At 39.5% G+C, this 14,761-nt stretch overlaps 1 protein-coding gene across 1 annotated transcript in view; it reads left to right on the top strand.

Moving 5' to 3' along the window:
- Positions 1–12,825, top strand: part of LOC311055989 (uncharacterized protein) — a gene marked incomplete at its 3' end in the record, with an annotated part of 30,531 nt that extends 17,706 nt beyond the window's left edge. Inside the window, exons 14-26 of the mRNA XM_084072320.1 lie at positions 323–531; positions 1,176–1,367; positions 2,507–2,655; positions 2,762–2,834; positions 3,853–3,885; positions 5,510–5,815; positions 6,069–6,410; positions 6,503–6,820; positions 10,543–10,968; positions 11,063–11,362; positions 11,723–12,061; positions 12,240–12,331; positions 12,472–12,825. Of these exons, the coding sequence (XP_083928446.1) occupies positions 323–531; positions 1,176–1,367; positions 2,507–2,655; positions 2,762–2,834; positions 3,853–3,885; positions 5,510–5,815; positions 6,069–6,410; positions 6,503–6,820; positions 10,543–10,968; positions 11,063–11,362; positions 11,723–12,061; positions 12,240–12,331; positions 12,472–12,825 (3,133 nt within the window). The remainder of the gene's footprint in view (positions 1–322; positions 532–1,175; positions 1,368–2,506; positions 2,656–2,761; positions 2,835–3,852; positions 3,886–5,509; positions 5,816–6,068; positions 6,411–6,502; positions 6,821–10,542; positions 10,969–11,062; positions 11,363–11,722; positions 12,062–12,239; positions 12,332–12,471) is intronic.
- Between the last annotated feature and the right edge of the window lie 1,936 nt (positions 12,826–14,761).

A 14,761-nucleotide genomic window follows, 5' to 3' on the forward strand; every position in this document is an offset into this window, starting at 1 on the left:
TGTTAATACTCTTCATTGGTTAAATATATATAAAACCCAAAGACACACTAAACCACTTTCACTTTCAATAAAAACAGCAATTATATAAAAAGATCTACAGGCTCACAGTGTGTGACATTGTGACGCATTGTGAGCTTGTACATCTGCTTTTTTTGTGACTTTAGTGACACTGTGGTATTGTGGACAATGTAGGCATTCATTTACAAGATAAAACAAAAGTTTTAAAATATGGAGATACAAGGTTTCTGCCCGACAACAACAATATGTTACATTGTCAGTAAAGATGTCAAACAGTGACCCTGACTCAGTGTCTCCCTGACAGGTACTTGTACTGGACAGACGTAGGTGACAACAACCCCCACATAGAGAGGATGGGGATAGACGGCACCAACAGGAGCATCATCGTGAAGGATAAGATCTACCAGCCCTTCGGCCTGACGTTAGACTACATCAACAATCACATCTACTGGAGCGACGACAAGGAGAAACACATTGAGTTTGCCAACCTGGATGGAACCAACAGACACACAGGTAACACACACACACACACACACACACACACGCACGCACGCACGCACGCACGCACGCACGCACGCACGCACGCACGCACGCACGCACGCACGCACGCACGCACGCACGCACGCATGTGCGCACACACACACACACACACACACACACACACACACACACACACACACACACACACACACACACACACACACACACACACACACACACACACGGGAGGAAGAAGTACTCAAGTAAAAGTAATCCCTATTATACTTGGTTGACTGGAGTCCCCCAGGGGTCTATTCTAAGACCCTCCTTTTATCCTCTTTACATTAGATATCCTTTCAGAAAATAGCCGATCTACATGTCACATGTTGCAGTGTGACACGTTGTGAGCTTGTAGATCTGCTATTTCCGGTGAATGTTTGTCCCAGAATAGGATCACTAGGGTTCATGTGGTTAAATTAACACTCCAGAGTGTTACTGTGTATAAGAATGGATTATGTTCATTTTTACATGAAGAAAAAAACAAGGAAAACAGTGAGAATATTATTTACTTTTGTAAACTTTATTGATGCATTTTAACTCTTGTTATAATATTCTTTATAATACTTTGTTCATGTATTTTATAATATTGTGACTATTTTGGTTTTGTGTGTCTGTAGTTGTGAGTCCGGACATCCATGACATCATCACTGCTATTACTCTGTTTGAGGATCACATCTACTGGACAGACTGGAGGACCAGCTCCATCTACAGAGCCAACAAGACTCAGGGAACCAATAAGATCAGTCTCATCAGCAACCTGGACAGTCCATCTGTCCTCCACATGTATCACCCCTATAGACAACCTGAGGGTCTGTACCACCTACTGTATACAACACTCTCACTATTCACTCTCACTGGGGGCGGCCATAGCTGAGTGGTTATTCAGCACGGTGCCCACCGGGACAGTTTTGTCAACGGGGGGCACTTTGCTTCCACATTCCGCTGTTTTTCGCCTTTTTTTTTCTCACGCCGTTTGGTGAACCCCCCAAGGTTGGTGCCCTGCGCTGCGTTGCTTTTGTCCACCAGATTGGGACGGTCACGGCATATTTTGCACCATTACGGTGCGTTCATCATCGGTGACGAGTGCCTCTAACAGCCGCTGCTGGCTGCGTGCAGCGAGCTGCGAGTCGCAGCGTGTCAAGATGCGAGGCAACACTCACACAATCACGTGCAGCCGACGCATGCTTTAGCGTGATTGTGTGAGTGTGGCTTCAGGAAGTAAATTCCTAGCCTCGATCTCCAGGCTTTTATTTTTTATTTTTGCTAAAAAATAAAAGTTTGGAAATTCCTGTCCCAGCTGTTGGTACGCAAAAGCGCCTCGCGTCGTCTGATGTGCCACACATTATTTATTATGGGTGCGCATGCGGACCAGTTATGTGCACCCCTGTGTAATAAATCTCAGAGCGCCGTAGAATGACTGCTCACTGCTCCTAGTAGTTATAGGATGGGTAAATGTTGTTCTGTTGTAAGCACACATATGGATCACATGTATGTGTATCACTGCTTCAACATCAACATCTTGTTTACAATATTCATCATAAATTTCCATGGATTAATTGCTGTTTGTGATTTAGTTTATCCTACAGCAAGGTTAGAGGAGCATTTACACTGCAACCTCCCAGTCGTTTACAGGCAGACAGGGACTACTTTCTTGAAATTATTCTGAAATTGATGTTAAATACAGTTTTAATTAGGTTGTCTATGATTGTCATGTTGCCATATTTGGTGTTTTATCAAAGCAATAAACCATGTGAGGTGGTGGTTTACAGTGAATGTAGAACAGTTAGAGGGTTGTAGTCACTCTGCTCTGCATGGTTCCTAACAACACCTCATAGCTGCTCTAAACTCACATTAAACCACAGCCTGGTGTGGCTTATTGCTTTATTCTAACATATAGGTGTGTGTTCTCATGTTTGTTCCATGTGTGCATGTTTTCTCCACCCTGCAGTGGCAGGTCATCCATGTCAGACCAACAATGGAGGCTGCAGTAACCTGTGTCTGCTCTCACCTGGAGGAGGCTACAAGTGTTCCTGTCCCATCCACTTCTACTTGGCAGCTGATGGCAAGCAGTGCATGTCCAACTGCACTGCCAGCCAGGTGATTCACCTCGCCTTCACTTGTGTTACGCTGTATGACTTTATGTCTCATGTCTGCTTTTGATACTTTACTGATTCTAAACATAATCCTCTGTCTCCCCCATCAGTTTGTTTGTAAGAAGGAAAAGTGCATTCCGTTCTCGTGGAAATGTGACACGATAGACGACTGTGAGAACTGCTGTGAGTTGAGACCTCACATGCACACACCCACCCACCCACCCACCCACCCACCCACGCACGCACGCACGCACGCACGCACGCACGCACGCACGCACGCACGCACGCACGCACGCACGCACGCACGGACGCACGCACCTTTTAGTACTTTTACTTTTGGTACTTTAAGTACATTTTGATGCCAATACTTTTATACTTTTACTTTACTTTTAATTAAGTAAAGAATTTGAGTACTTTTTCCACCACTTGCATCAGACAACAACCTACACAGTCTGCTTGATATTTATGACAAACTTCAACACCTTGATGATGTGACATCACACAGAGTAGCAGGTGCATGGCTTGTTTTTTATTAGTGTTCAAAATATGAACTGTCAAATGTGATAGGAATATAATCATTTTTATTCAGCATTGAGAGTAGTAGGGCAGATGTAGCAAAAGGATATACTGTACAGTGAGACTCATGCCTTTTTCTTTTTCTTACATACAGGAACAAACAGTGCAATACAAAACAATTCACACCCAACATAACATTTAACACACAACTTAGGGACAAGGAGGGTTCAGTTTTGAACAACACTCCTAAATCGCCAGTATCTCGGTGTTGTTTTTCTCCGCGCTGAACACTGTTTGAAAGGGGTTTTAGAAACTGCTACTACTGCAAAATGGAATGTCGCCGATTGAAAATGTATTCTCTGGGCCACTCACATAACTACCCTGTGTGTCTACAAACAGTTGAACACGCGAGTATAAGGTATTTAGCGAGGTCTGTGGCGAGGTGAAAAAAAAAAGAAAAAAAAGAATAAATCGCTGGCAGTGGGTGAGTACATTATGATATTAAAGTGTGGCATGGAATGTGTTAATTATCAGTCATTCCCAGCTTGTGAATATCAAATAAATATCATCAAACAGAAGAAACAAAGGATGTATTTCAACGCATCAACAAGCTGCTGTATTGGTAGAGAGGATCCATGTTCTCTGTTACAATGAAACTCATTTATTTGATGATTTTTCTCCTCAGCTCTCCAGCTTAAACCAACACACAACTCAACAGGTAAACAAAGATGAAAGAAGAACAACTGATCATAGATTACAGTGTTGTAATAAAATGATGTAATTTTGTAATTAGGGCTGGGACTCGATTAAAAAAAATAATAATCTAATTAATTAGAGGCTTTGTAATTAATTCATCGCAATTAATCGCATTTAATCGCATATCAATATTTGACCTGATACAGTGAAAAGCGTTTTTTTTTCAAATGGATTTTGTTATACATCTTTAAGTACATGTACTCAAGAACTGTACTTAAGTACAATTTTGAGGTATGTGCAACTCGAGTATTTCCAATTTCTAATACTTTTACTTCTACTCCAGTAACTCCACTATATCTCAGAGGCAAATATTTTACTTTTACTTTTACAATTATTTGAAAACTTTAGTTAAGAGTTAGTTTGTAGATTTCGAGTCGTTTAATGAATTATTAATACAAATCGCACGTGATAAAGTCCCGGCCCTAGTTGTAATGAAAGTAATACTGCTTTAATGCTTACTCTGTACAGAGTCTGATGATGTCAGGTTGTCGGGAGGAACCAGTAACTAATACTGGTTGTCTAAACAGTGATTAAACAAGTGTAAAGAACACCAATAGTTATTTAAGGTGTCTTGTGGCCAGGTCTTAGACTTGTGTAGCTTAGACGTATATGAGCTCTAGTCAGGTCTTAGACTTGTGTAGCTTAGACGTGTATGAGCTCTAGTCAAGTCTTAGACTTAGAGTATGGAGCTTAGACGTATATGAGCTCTAGAGGAGGACATTGTTTCTTGTTAGTTAGACGTATATGAGCTCTAGAGGACATTGTGTCATGTTAGTTATTTTCTTTCTCTTTGAGTATTGAAATATGAATTCAGTTTGTTTATGGGCTTACTGTTAGAAATGTATATTGTTGCTTATCTATTAATTGTGTACAGAGGTACACTTAAACAACTTGTATCTGATGTGTTTAAAGTTCTATATGCATTAATACAAGATTCATGTAACTTCTGCTGTGGTTAAATAAATTCATATTTTAAATTATAATGAACACTGCATACGATGGCTTCTGCACCTGCACTCATCTCTCTCTGTGTGTCTCTCTCTCTCTCTCTCTCTCTCTCTCTCTCTCTCTCTCTCTCTCTCTCTCTCTCTATACTATAGCTTGTCTCTACTGTGCATACATCTGTCCCTCTATGTATGCATGTCTGTGTGGCTTTTAAAAGTTGTGTCATTATCAAAATGCATTCAGAATGTGCCATTTCTGTTCATCTGGAGTTCACCATTTATTCTGTCCATTTAAAATAGTGATTTGACACGTGTAAAGAACTCCATTCGTTATTTAAGTTGTCTTGTGATGTTTATTTTTTTTACTAGATAAATGCATATTGAGTCAAATGACTTGATGGTAGAGCAGACCTATGTTTAGACTGAATAGAGTATGTAGAGTTCCAGATGCATTCTTTACAGATTCATGTATCCATTGTTGTGGTTTAATATAAATAACTCTTTTAAATTATAATGCGCGCTCTCTCTCCCTCTCTCTGTCTCTCTCTCTCTCTCTCTCTCTCTCTCTCTCTCTCTCTCTCTCTCTCTCTCTCTCTCTCTCTCTCTCTCTCTCTCTCTCTCTCTCTCTCTCTCTCTCTCCAGAGTCAGTGAGGTTGGTGAATGGGACTAGTGTGTGTTCAGGCAGAGTGGAGGTGAAGTCTAATCAGTCGTGGGTCTCAGTCTATGAAGGTGACTTTGACCAGCAGGATGCAGAGGTGGTCTGTAGGGAGCTTGGCTGTGGGGCTCCTTCAGTCCTCCAGGGGGCGCTCTATGGAGAAGTGGAGGGTCCAATGTGGTCCAAAGAGTTCCAGTGTGAAGGCAACGAGTCTGTTCTCCTGGACTGTAGAACCTCAGACTCGACTAGAAACACCAGCTCACCTAACAAGACTGTTGAACTCACCTGTTCAGGTAAAAGACAAACTATACCTTTTATTGGATTATTACCAATTAAAATCTGAACTTTTATATGTAATATGAATCTAAAAGTGCTGCATACATTTGTAATAACATTAGGAGAGTGAAGAAAACTTAATATACAAATTCAATTCAGTCCAATGGATTATCTCTTGGAAGGTGCAATAATTAGAATCACAGAAGGTGACAAAATGATCCATGCTCTCTGTCAAATTGAAACTCATTTATTTGATGTTTTTTTCCTCAGCTCTCCAGGTTAAACAAACACACACTCTCTCTCAAGAGTCAGTGAGGTTGGTGAATGGGACTAGTGTGTGTTCAGGCAGAGTGGAGGTGAAGTCTAATCAGTCGTGGGTCTCAGTGTGTGAAGGTAACTTTGACCAGCAGGATGCAGAGGTGGTCTGTAGAGAGCTTGGCTGTGGGGCTCCTTCAGTAATCCAGGGGGCGCTCTATGAAGAAGTTGACACTCCAATGTGGACAAAAGAGTTCCAGTGTGAAGGCAACGAGTCTGTTCTCCTGGACTGTGGAACCTCAAACTCAACTAGTAACACCAGCTCACCTAACACGACTGTTGAACTCACCTGTTTGGGTAAAAGACAAGCTATTTTCTTGCTTTGGATGAATATTCTATAATACAAGTAATTGCATTGCATTAATGTTTACTCTATTGACTCTTTACAGTGATTGATAATGTCAGGTTGGTGGGAGGAATCAGTAACTGTACTGGTAAACTGGAGATGAAACACCAGGGAGAATGGAGGCCAGTGGATGGTGGGTTTCACTGGAACCTGAAGTCCTCATCTGTAGTGTGTAGACAGCTGGACTGTGGCTCTGCTGTTTCAACAGAAAGGAGTTCTGGTTTTACACATCAACCTGTATGGAGGATTACACCTTACTGTGCTGGTTCTGAGTCTTCACTGAGCGACTGTGTCATAATGGAGACTTTTGGTGTCAAACGGAAAGGTTTGATTACAGGCAAACCCACAGTGATCTGTTCAGGTAATGAAAAACAATGACTTGAACAATGACAGCAATCTTTACAGTCACTCATTTTATCTGTCTGTCTGTCTGTCTGTCTGTCTGTCTGTCTGTCTGTCTCTTAATAAATGCACCTGATAGTGTGTGTGCGTGTGTGCCTGTGTGTGTGCGTGCGTGCACGCTCGCATGCATGCAGTGCAGGGCTTTTGGTCTCATATGAGTGATTGGGGAAGATCTGATGATGAAGATGACGATGATAATTGTTTCAGTTTTTCATTTTGTTCCTCTTTACTTAATAAATTATGAATGTGTTCTTTTGATGTATTGATTATATATCCATATGTATTAATCTATTTTAAACTGATTATATTGTTATCTCTCTGTGTGTTTAGGTGTTCAGTAAAACAAATACTTGAATGAATCCATATATTTTCTAGAATGGATTAATGAAATAATGTTTCAAAACTCTCTATCTCTCTATCTCTCTCTCTCCAGAGTCAGTGAGGTTGGTGAATGGGACTAGTGTGTGTTCAGGCAGAGTGGAGGTGAAGTCTAATCAGTCGTGGGTCTCAGTCTATGAAGGTGACTTTGACCCGCAGGATGCAGAGGTGGTCTGTAGGGAGCTTGGCTGTGGGGCTCCTTCAGTCGTCCAGGGGGCGCTCTATGGAGAAGTGAACGCTCCAATATGGGCCAAAGAGTTCCAGTGTGAAGGTAATGAGTCTGTTCTCCTGGACTGTAGAACCTCAGACTCAATTAGAAACACCAGCTCACCTAACAAGACTGTTGAACTCACCTGCTCAGGTAAAACACAAACTATAGTTTTGGTGTGGATTATAATTGTATAATGAATATAATTGCTTTTTTAATGTTTACTCTCTTGTCTCTGAACAGAGTCTGATGATGTCAGGTTGGTGGAAGGAACCAGTAACTGTACTGGTCTCCTGGAGATGAAGCACCAGGGAGAGTGGAGACCAGTGGATGGTTGGTCTGACTGGAACCTGAAGTCATCATCTGTAGTGTGTAGACAGCTGGACTGTGGCTCTGCTGTTTCAACAGAAAGGAGTTCTGGATCTACACATAAACCTACATGGAGGATTACGTCTTCGTGCGTTGGGTCTGAGTATTCACTGAGGGAGTGTGGAACACAGATGTCATCTACTTCCTTGTACATACTGGAGGTGATCTGTTCAGGTAACAAACTACTACTTCAACAACTATACAGTAATATGTACAGTGTCTAAGATAGCTGTGTGACCCCACCCCCAGGAGGGCAAGAACAAATACTTTTTCATCATGTATTATTATAAAGTCTTTTGTAAATAATGAATTGTCTTGACGTGCTGTGTGTAAAAAAACACTTATGGTTTATTATTAAGTATCATTTGTTATGTTTAATGTGTAGTACATTGTAATGGGTGTCTTGCTGTGTTGTGTCTAATTACATATGTAATAATAATAATACATTGTAATGTGTAGGCATGTAACGGTATGACATTTTACAGTATGGTATCAAACAAAATACAGCGGTATACAGTATTTCAACATATTAATATATATTTTGAATATATATTTGAATATATATATATATATATATATATATATATATATATATATATATATATATATATATATATATATATATATATATATATATATATATCGTCGGTGTCCAGCCAGGACCAGCTAACTCCATTTTCAGTTTTTTTTTTTTTTTTTAATAAATCAAGGCTATTGAACACCCTTTAGGTCTGTGTAAAATATCAAAACATTTGAACCAATGAAAAGTATTAAAAAGCGTCTCTGACGAAAACTCCCAACTCCATTGGATCCTCAAACTGTCCGTCAAAAACAAACAACTCCCCCCTCTCCTCTACAGCGCTGCTTTTCAACAGCATGAGTAGAGCGCGTTGCGCAGTGAACGAGGAGGAGGACCACGTAAACAAGCTCCCCGTAGTCTGTTAAAACTATGCAGTGTACCTGTTTATCAAACTTAGCACTGACGCTAATGTTATGAAAACAAGTAATTATATTTCTAAAATCTATTAAGTGTTTAATGAGGAGAGCAATGTGACAAGAAGAAAGGCGTTCATAGCATTTCTGTCGCGCTATTCTACTACCTCTTTGCAGAAGTTATTGTAATATTTAAAGTCCTGTTTATTATTGTAGGCCTATATAATAAGTGGCATGAAGCATCAGGGCATTAATTCACACGTTGTTGTGATGCATTGTGAGCTTGGAGATCCATTGTTAGCTTTTGAGAATTTGTACCCTTTTGAAACCTCTCCCTCAGCAGCGAGTGGAGCTACTGTTGTTTGGACACCTAACTCCACTTCAGCTTGATTTCTGCTCGTCTGAAACTGCTAACTCCACTTGCGCTGGGTAAAGTGTTGATTTACCCGCGATTTGGTTAAAGTGTTGATAATATAATGACACATGCAAGTATCTGACAATATATAAAGTCACTATACCAACTTTGATGAGGCAGTATTGCTTTGTTTTAAAAATATAAGGTTTTCTTCATTTCCTGAAAAACGTATATTTTGTTTTTTGCGTTTCCTGAACAATGAGCGTTTTGGAGTTAGCAGTTTCTGGCTGGACAGCAGATATATATATATATATATATATATATATATATATATATATATATATATATATATATATATATATATGTATATATGTATATATATATATATATATATATATATATATATATATATATATATATATATATATATATATATATATATATATATATATATATATATATATATGTATATATATATATATGTATATATATATATATATTATATATATATATATATATATATATATATATATATTTATTTTTGGTACCAGGGTCCATCAAAATAAAACAAAAAAAGAGTTGTATCATTCTTTGAAGAAAACATATTTTATTAGCCTATCAAATGAATGAATTGAGTAAAATAATAAATCACGATTTGAAACGTATTGTTATTGATTGATTGATTGAATGTTTTATTAAGCAAAACATGTAAACAGCACAATTACGTTTATAATACTTTGTCTAAAAGGTCCGTCCAAAAAACTCCTTGCGGTCTTGTTTCCATTGGGATCCTATTATTTAATTTTCATTCATATTTCAGTCACAAAAATATTGGAGAGTTGTAGTTGAGTGACAGAGTGACAGAATAAGAATGACTTGTCTGAGTTACGTTAGTTTGTTTTAAACGTTATGAGAATATCAGAGAAACAATACAGAGACATTGTTTGAAGATCTCTAAAGTATGTTTGTTACTGCCTCTGCTAACCACTGAAACCCAAAATGGGTAATTGGAGTCCCTGAGGGCTCAATAATAGTGTGTTCTCTGTTATTGTGGGGAAAGCTTTCGCTGAAAATAGCAGATCGACAAGCTCACAATGCGACACGTTGTGTCGCATTGTGAGCTTGTCGATCTGCTATTTTCAGCGAAAGCTTTCCCCACAATACCGAAGCTCGGAAATACTGTGGCTGTTTATACCACCGTAATACCGTTGCATGCCTAGTAATGTTTGTAATGCACACGGCACATGATGTCTCTGGTCTTGTAAAGTAACACCTAATACTGAACAGATTTCTGTCATACAAATGTCTGTAATCTGTAAAGTATGATGGTTAATTCCTTTAACGATGATGTTCTTATCAGTGTACGACTGGAATTTGAATCTCTCTCTCTCTCTCTCTCTCTCTCTCTCTCTCTCTCTCTCTCTCTCTCTCTCTCTAGAGTCAGTGAGGTTGGTGAATGGGACTAGTGTGTGTTCAGGCAGAGTGGAGGTGAAGTCTAATCAGACGTTGAAGGTGGAGTCAGAATCAACTTTGTCTCATGACGTATTTTCAGGTTTAGAGAAGTTGTTGAAATTCCTTTTTGGGAAAGCCCCGTCAAAGACAAGTCTAAAAAAGTCTGATAAGTCGTGGGTCTCAGTGTGTGAAGGTGACTTTGACCAGCAGGATGCAGAGGTGGTCTGTAGGGAGCTTGGCTGTGGGGCTCCTTCAGTCCTCCAGGGGGCGCTCTATGGAGAAGTGGAGGGTCCAATGTGGTCCAAAGAGTTCCAGTGTGAAGGCAATGAGGCTGTTCTCCTGGACTGCGGAACCTCAGACTCAACTACAAACACCTGCTCACCTGACAAGGCTGTTGAACTCACCTGCTCAGGTAAAACACCAAACTGTACCTTTGGTTTGGATTATTGTTTTTTAATGAAAGAAATATGACTTTATTTACTGTTTATTATCATGTCTCTGTACAGAGTCTGCTGATGTCAGGTTGGTGGGAGGAATCAATAATTGCATTGGTACACTGGAGATGAAACACCAGGGAGAGTGGAGACCAGTGGATGGTTGGTCTGACTGGAACCTGAAGTCATCATCTGTAGTGTGTAGACAGCTGGACTGTGGCTCTGCTTCTTCAAGAAAGTGGAATTCTGGTTTTACACGTGAACCTGTTTGGTGGATTTCATCTTCTTGTGTTGGGTCTGAGTCTTCACTCAGAGAGTGTGGAACAAAGGTTTCTGGTAATTCCACTGCCAGACTGGAGGTGATCTGTTCAGGTAAAACAGTGACTTCCTCAATGGCATATTTACATTCTTCTATACGTCTGTCTGTCTGTCTGTCTGTCTGTCTGTCTGTCTGTCTGTCTGTCTGTCTGTCTGTCTGTCTGTCTGTCTGTCTGTCTGTCTGTCTGTCTGTCTGTCTGTCTGTCTGTCCGTCCGTCTGTCTGTCTGTCTGCATGCCTGCCTAATGTATGTTGTTTGCACATTCACTTCAGTTTTAGGATAAATGAAAACCTATTTCCTCAGTTTAGAAAATGATTTCCAATATTTTGATCTTTCTCTCATTTGACCTTATTGTCATTTCTCTCTCTGTTTATAAATCTGTTGTTTCAGTCAGTCACCTCTGTTTTGTTACAGATCTGCCGTTTAATCCAAACATCACCTTCTTCTCCTCCTCCATGAACGGGGTTTCTGAGGGCCAGCATCAGGGGCCACAGGTGATGGAGGGTCACAGTTTCTCCATCAGCTGTTCCATCCATCCACAGTACCCAGGAGGTTCCTTCCACCTCACCTTCGTTGGATCCAACACAACACACAACTACACCCAGCCAGCTGTCAATCACTATCACTCTGCCAACTTCCTGTTTCCTGTAGCAAACCACACCCACCAAGGGAACTACAGCTGTATTTATCACATCAATGTTTACTCAACTGACTTCTACTATAAGAGCCAGTTCCTCTCTGTCACTGTCACAGGTAATCAGATTTACATTGACTTTTCAAGACACAATATATAACCCAATCAATTACATTACATAAAGCAGGCTTGAATATGACATAGATTAACACTTTTAAATCATTATATCAAATCCACTTTTTAATGAGAGTTGATCTTTACTTGATGTTTGATGTTGTAACATATTTGATCTCACAGCTTCTCCGCTGGTATTTAACATCCTCAAAGTTACAGTCATAATGCTGCTGGTGTTGGTGCTGATAAGCTATGTCCTCTATCGTGTCTGGAAGGTAATGTATACGTTTTTATTCAATCTTTATTCATATTGAATACCAGACCAGAATGTAAATGAAGTAGTTCCACTGTTTGTATTGAAGAGAACCTGATCGGATCCAGTAAGATCAAGTTGTGTGCTGCTGTGTTTCTCCAGGCCACCAGAGGGCGTAGAGCAGGAGTGGAGACCAGAGTGTATTATAATGTAGGACGGGAGAACGTTGAGATGGTTTATTACGACACTGTTGGTTCCGATGCTGAAGCTGGACCCAGTGAACAGACAGAATACCACCAGTATGAAGAGATAAACCTCCAATTAAGGTCTGGAGCTGGACCCAGTGAAGAGACAGAATACGACCAGTATGACGACATAGATCTACCAGGAGGGTCTGAAGCTGGACCCAGTGAAGAGACAGAATACGACCAGTATGATGACATAGATCTACCAGGAGGGTCTGAAGCTGGACCCAGTGAAGAACCAGGACACCACGTGTATGAGGTGGATCTCTAAGGAGTTCATGTCACATCCATCACATAACTGTCTATCACCTCAGTCAAGGTTTGAACATTTACACTGAACTGTAAATGTACCAGAAAGACCAAGTGAGGTTTAGAAGATAAAGTCATTAGTGAAAATATTCATGAGGATACAAGGCAGAAGACAATGACACCTACAGGGAACAAGAGCTCTGTGTTTGAAAATCGGATCACATTGGACCGTGTCTGTCTTCACCCTCATGGTGTTTCATCAAGTCATTATAACTATCAGTAATTAGTTATCAATAAATGCATCTATTGATCCTACTGTACACAATACATGTCAATGCAGCCCAGGTGTTTGTGTCATTGTTCATTAGTCATTCAGGTCATAGATTGTCACACAGTGAAACATCAGAGTCTGAGCTACACAACTATTGATCTCATTACTAATTATTAATGTGTTTGTGGAGATGTGTTAATAAATTATGTATGTATATTTTTTTTACAATTCACGTATTACTTTTAGATGTTTAAGTAGTATGTCCTTTGAACACAGCTTTTTAATAATAAGGTAGCATTATAATTTATTGTTAATTACAGTCATGCATTTTGCCTGTTTTTTTATATTGTGTAATGTAATTAGCAGTTTTATTGCTGTTTTTAAACAAGGCTTGTTATGAACAATATATCTTATTGTTTTTATTGGATTAGTTATAGTTTCTTTAGATGATTTATGAGCTCTCAGGGCCCTATTTTGCGCCCAAGTCGCTTTACCCACTATTTGGGGATTTAGTATCGTGCAATGGGCGTTCCCGTGGCTGAGTTATTATTTTGTGCCACCATCCTTTTCCCTAAAACACCTGAGCTACCCCTTACATTATGCATAGGTGTGGTTTGGCTGTTAGATTAATAAAACCCATCAGCGTGCCAGGTGTCATTGGCTTTAAGCGTTTAGGGGCAGCACCAGCTGTCTTGTGCGTAATTAACGGGTAGCACATTGTGCCAACGCATAGCGCAGGGTGCAAAATAGGGCCCTCAATGTATATTAATATGTTCTTATTTCTATTTTGTTTATTATCATTTTACGTTCTATGTAACATAATCTGAGATGGATTTCTCGTTTTGAACTTGGTCCATTATGGATCCTATAGGATCCATCCAACCATTCAAACCATTATGGATGAGCCTATAGGATCCATCCAACCATTCAAAGGACCTGAATGCTTCTTGTTGATTTGTCATCTGACAGCAGTGTTCAACACTTACATTCATACAATATGTATGTTTGATGTTTAATGTTTGTTACCATAAGAAAATAAAACTCAATAAAGATGAACCTGCTGAAGTGTTCCTCTCCTAAATGTGTTTAGTACAGGACGTTGTCATGGTTACCATGAACGCAATGACTCATCTATTCTGCTACAGGTGGGAATGTGGTTTTAAAAGGGACTTCATATCCTTTCAAGACATATTGCTCTCTGTTTTGGTCACAGTACATTCTCTGTCAGTTTAAAAGGTGGGTATAAGTGATGTTGTTTAGTTCAAATAAGTGTTAAATAGTTCTACATTCTGATAGTTAGCATTGTAATAAAGTGTTTGTTCAGTAACAGTGTTAAATAGCTCTATTGTGATAGTAAAGACAGAATTCATTTTCGGGTCAGGATACCAATTCTATCCAATCAGGAGAGAAAACTCAGACGGATGAACAAGAGAAATGTGCAGTGATACAAGACATAATTGTAACATCATAAAAACATGAAAGGAGGTCACTCACTCAGTACAACATGGTTCAGTACAGCTCAAGTTGCTCATGTTCTTTAATGATTACTGAATGTAAGCAGACAGCAAAGGAGAAAGCATAGGTTCATGTACTTTAGAAAGATGATTAAAGTATACATCAACCAAACACAATAAAGCTACAACTACTGTGTTAAGCGAATCATTTGGAAAGTCTACTCTGGAGAAAC

The sequence above is a fragment of the Gymnoscopelus microlampas genome, assembly GCF_963454915.1.
Source record: "Gymnoscopelus microlampas genome assembly, chromosome: 2".
Taxonomy (NCBI): Eukaryota; Metazoa; Chordata; class Actinopteri; order Myctophiformes; family Myctophidae; genus Gymnoscopelus; species Gymnoscopelus microlampas.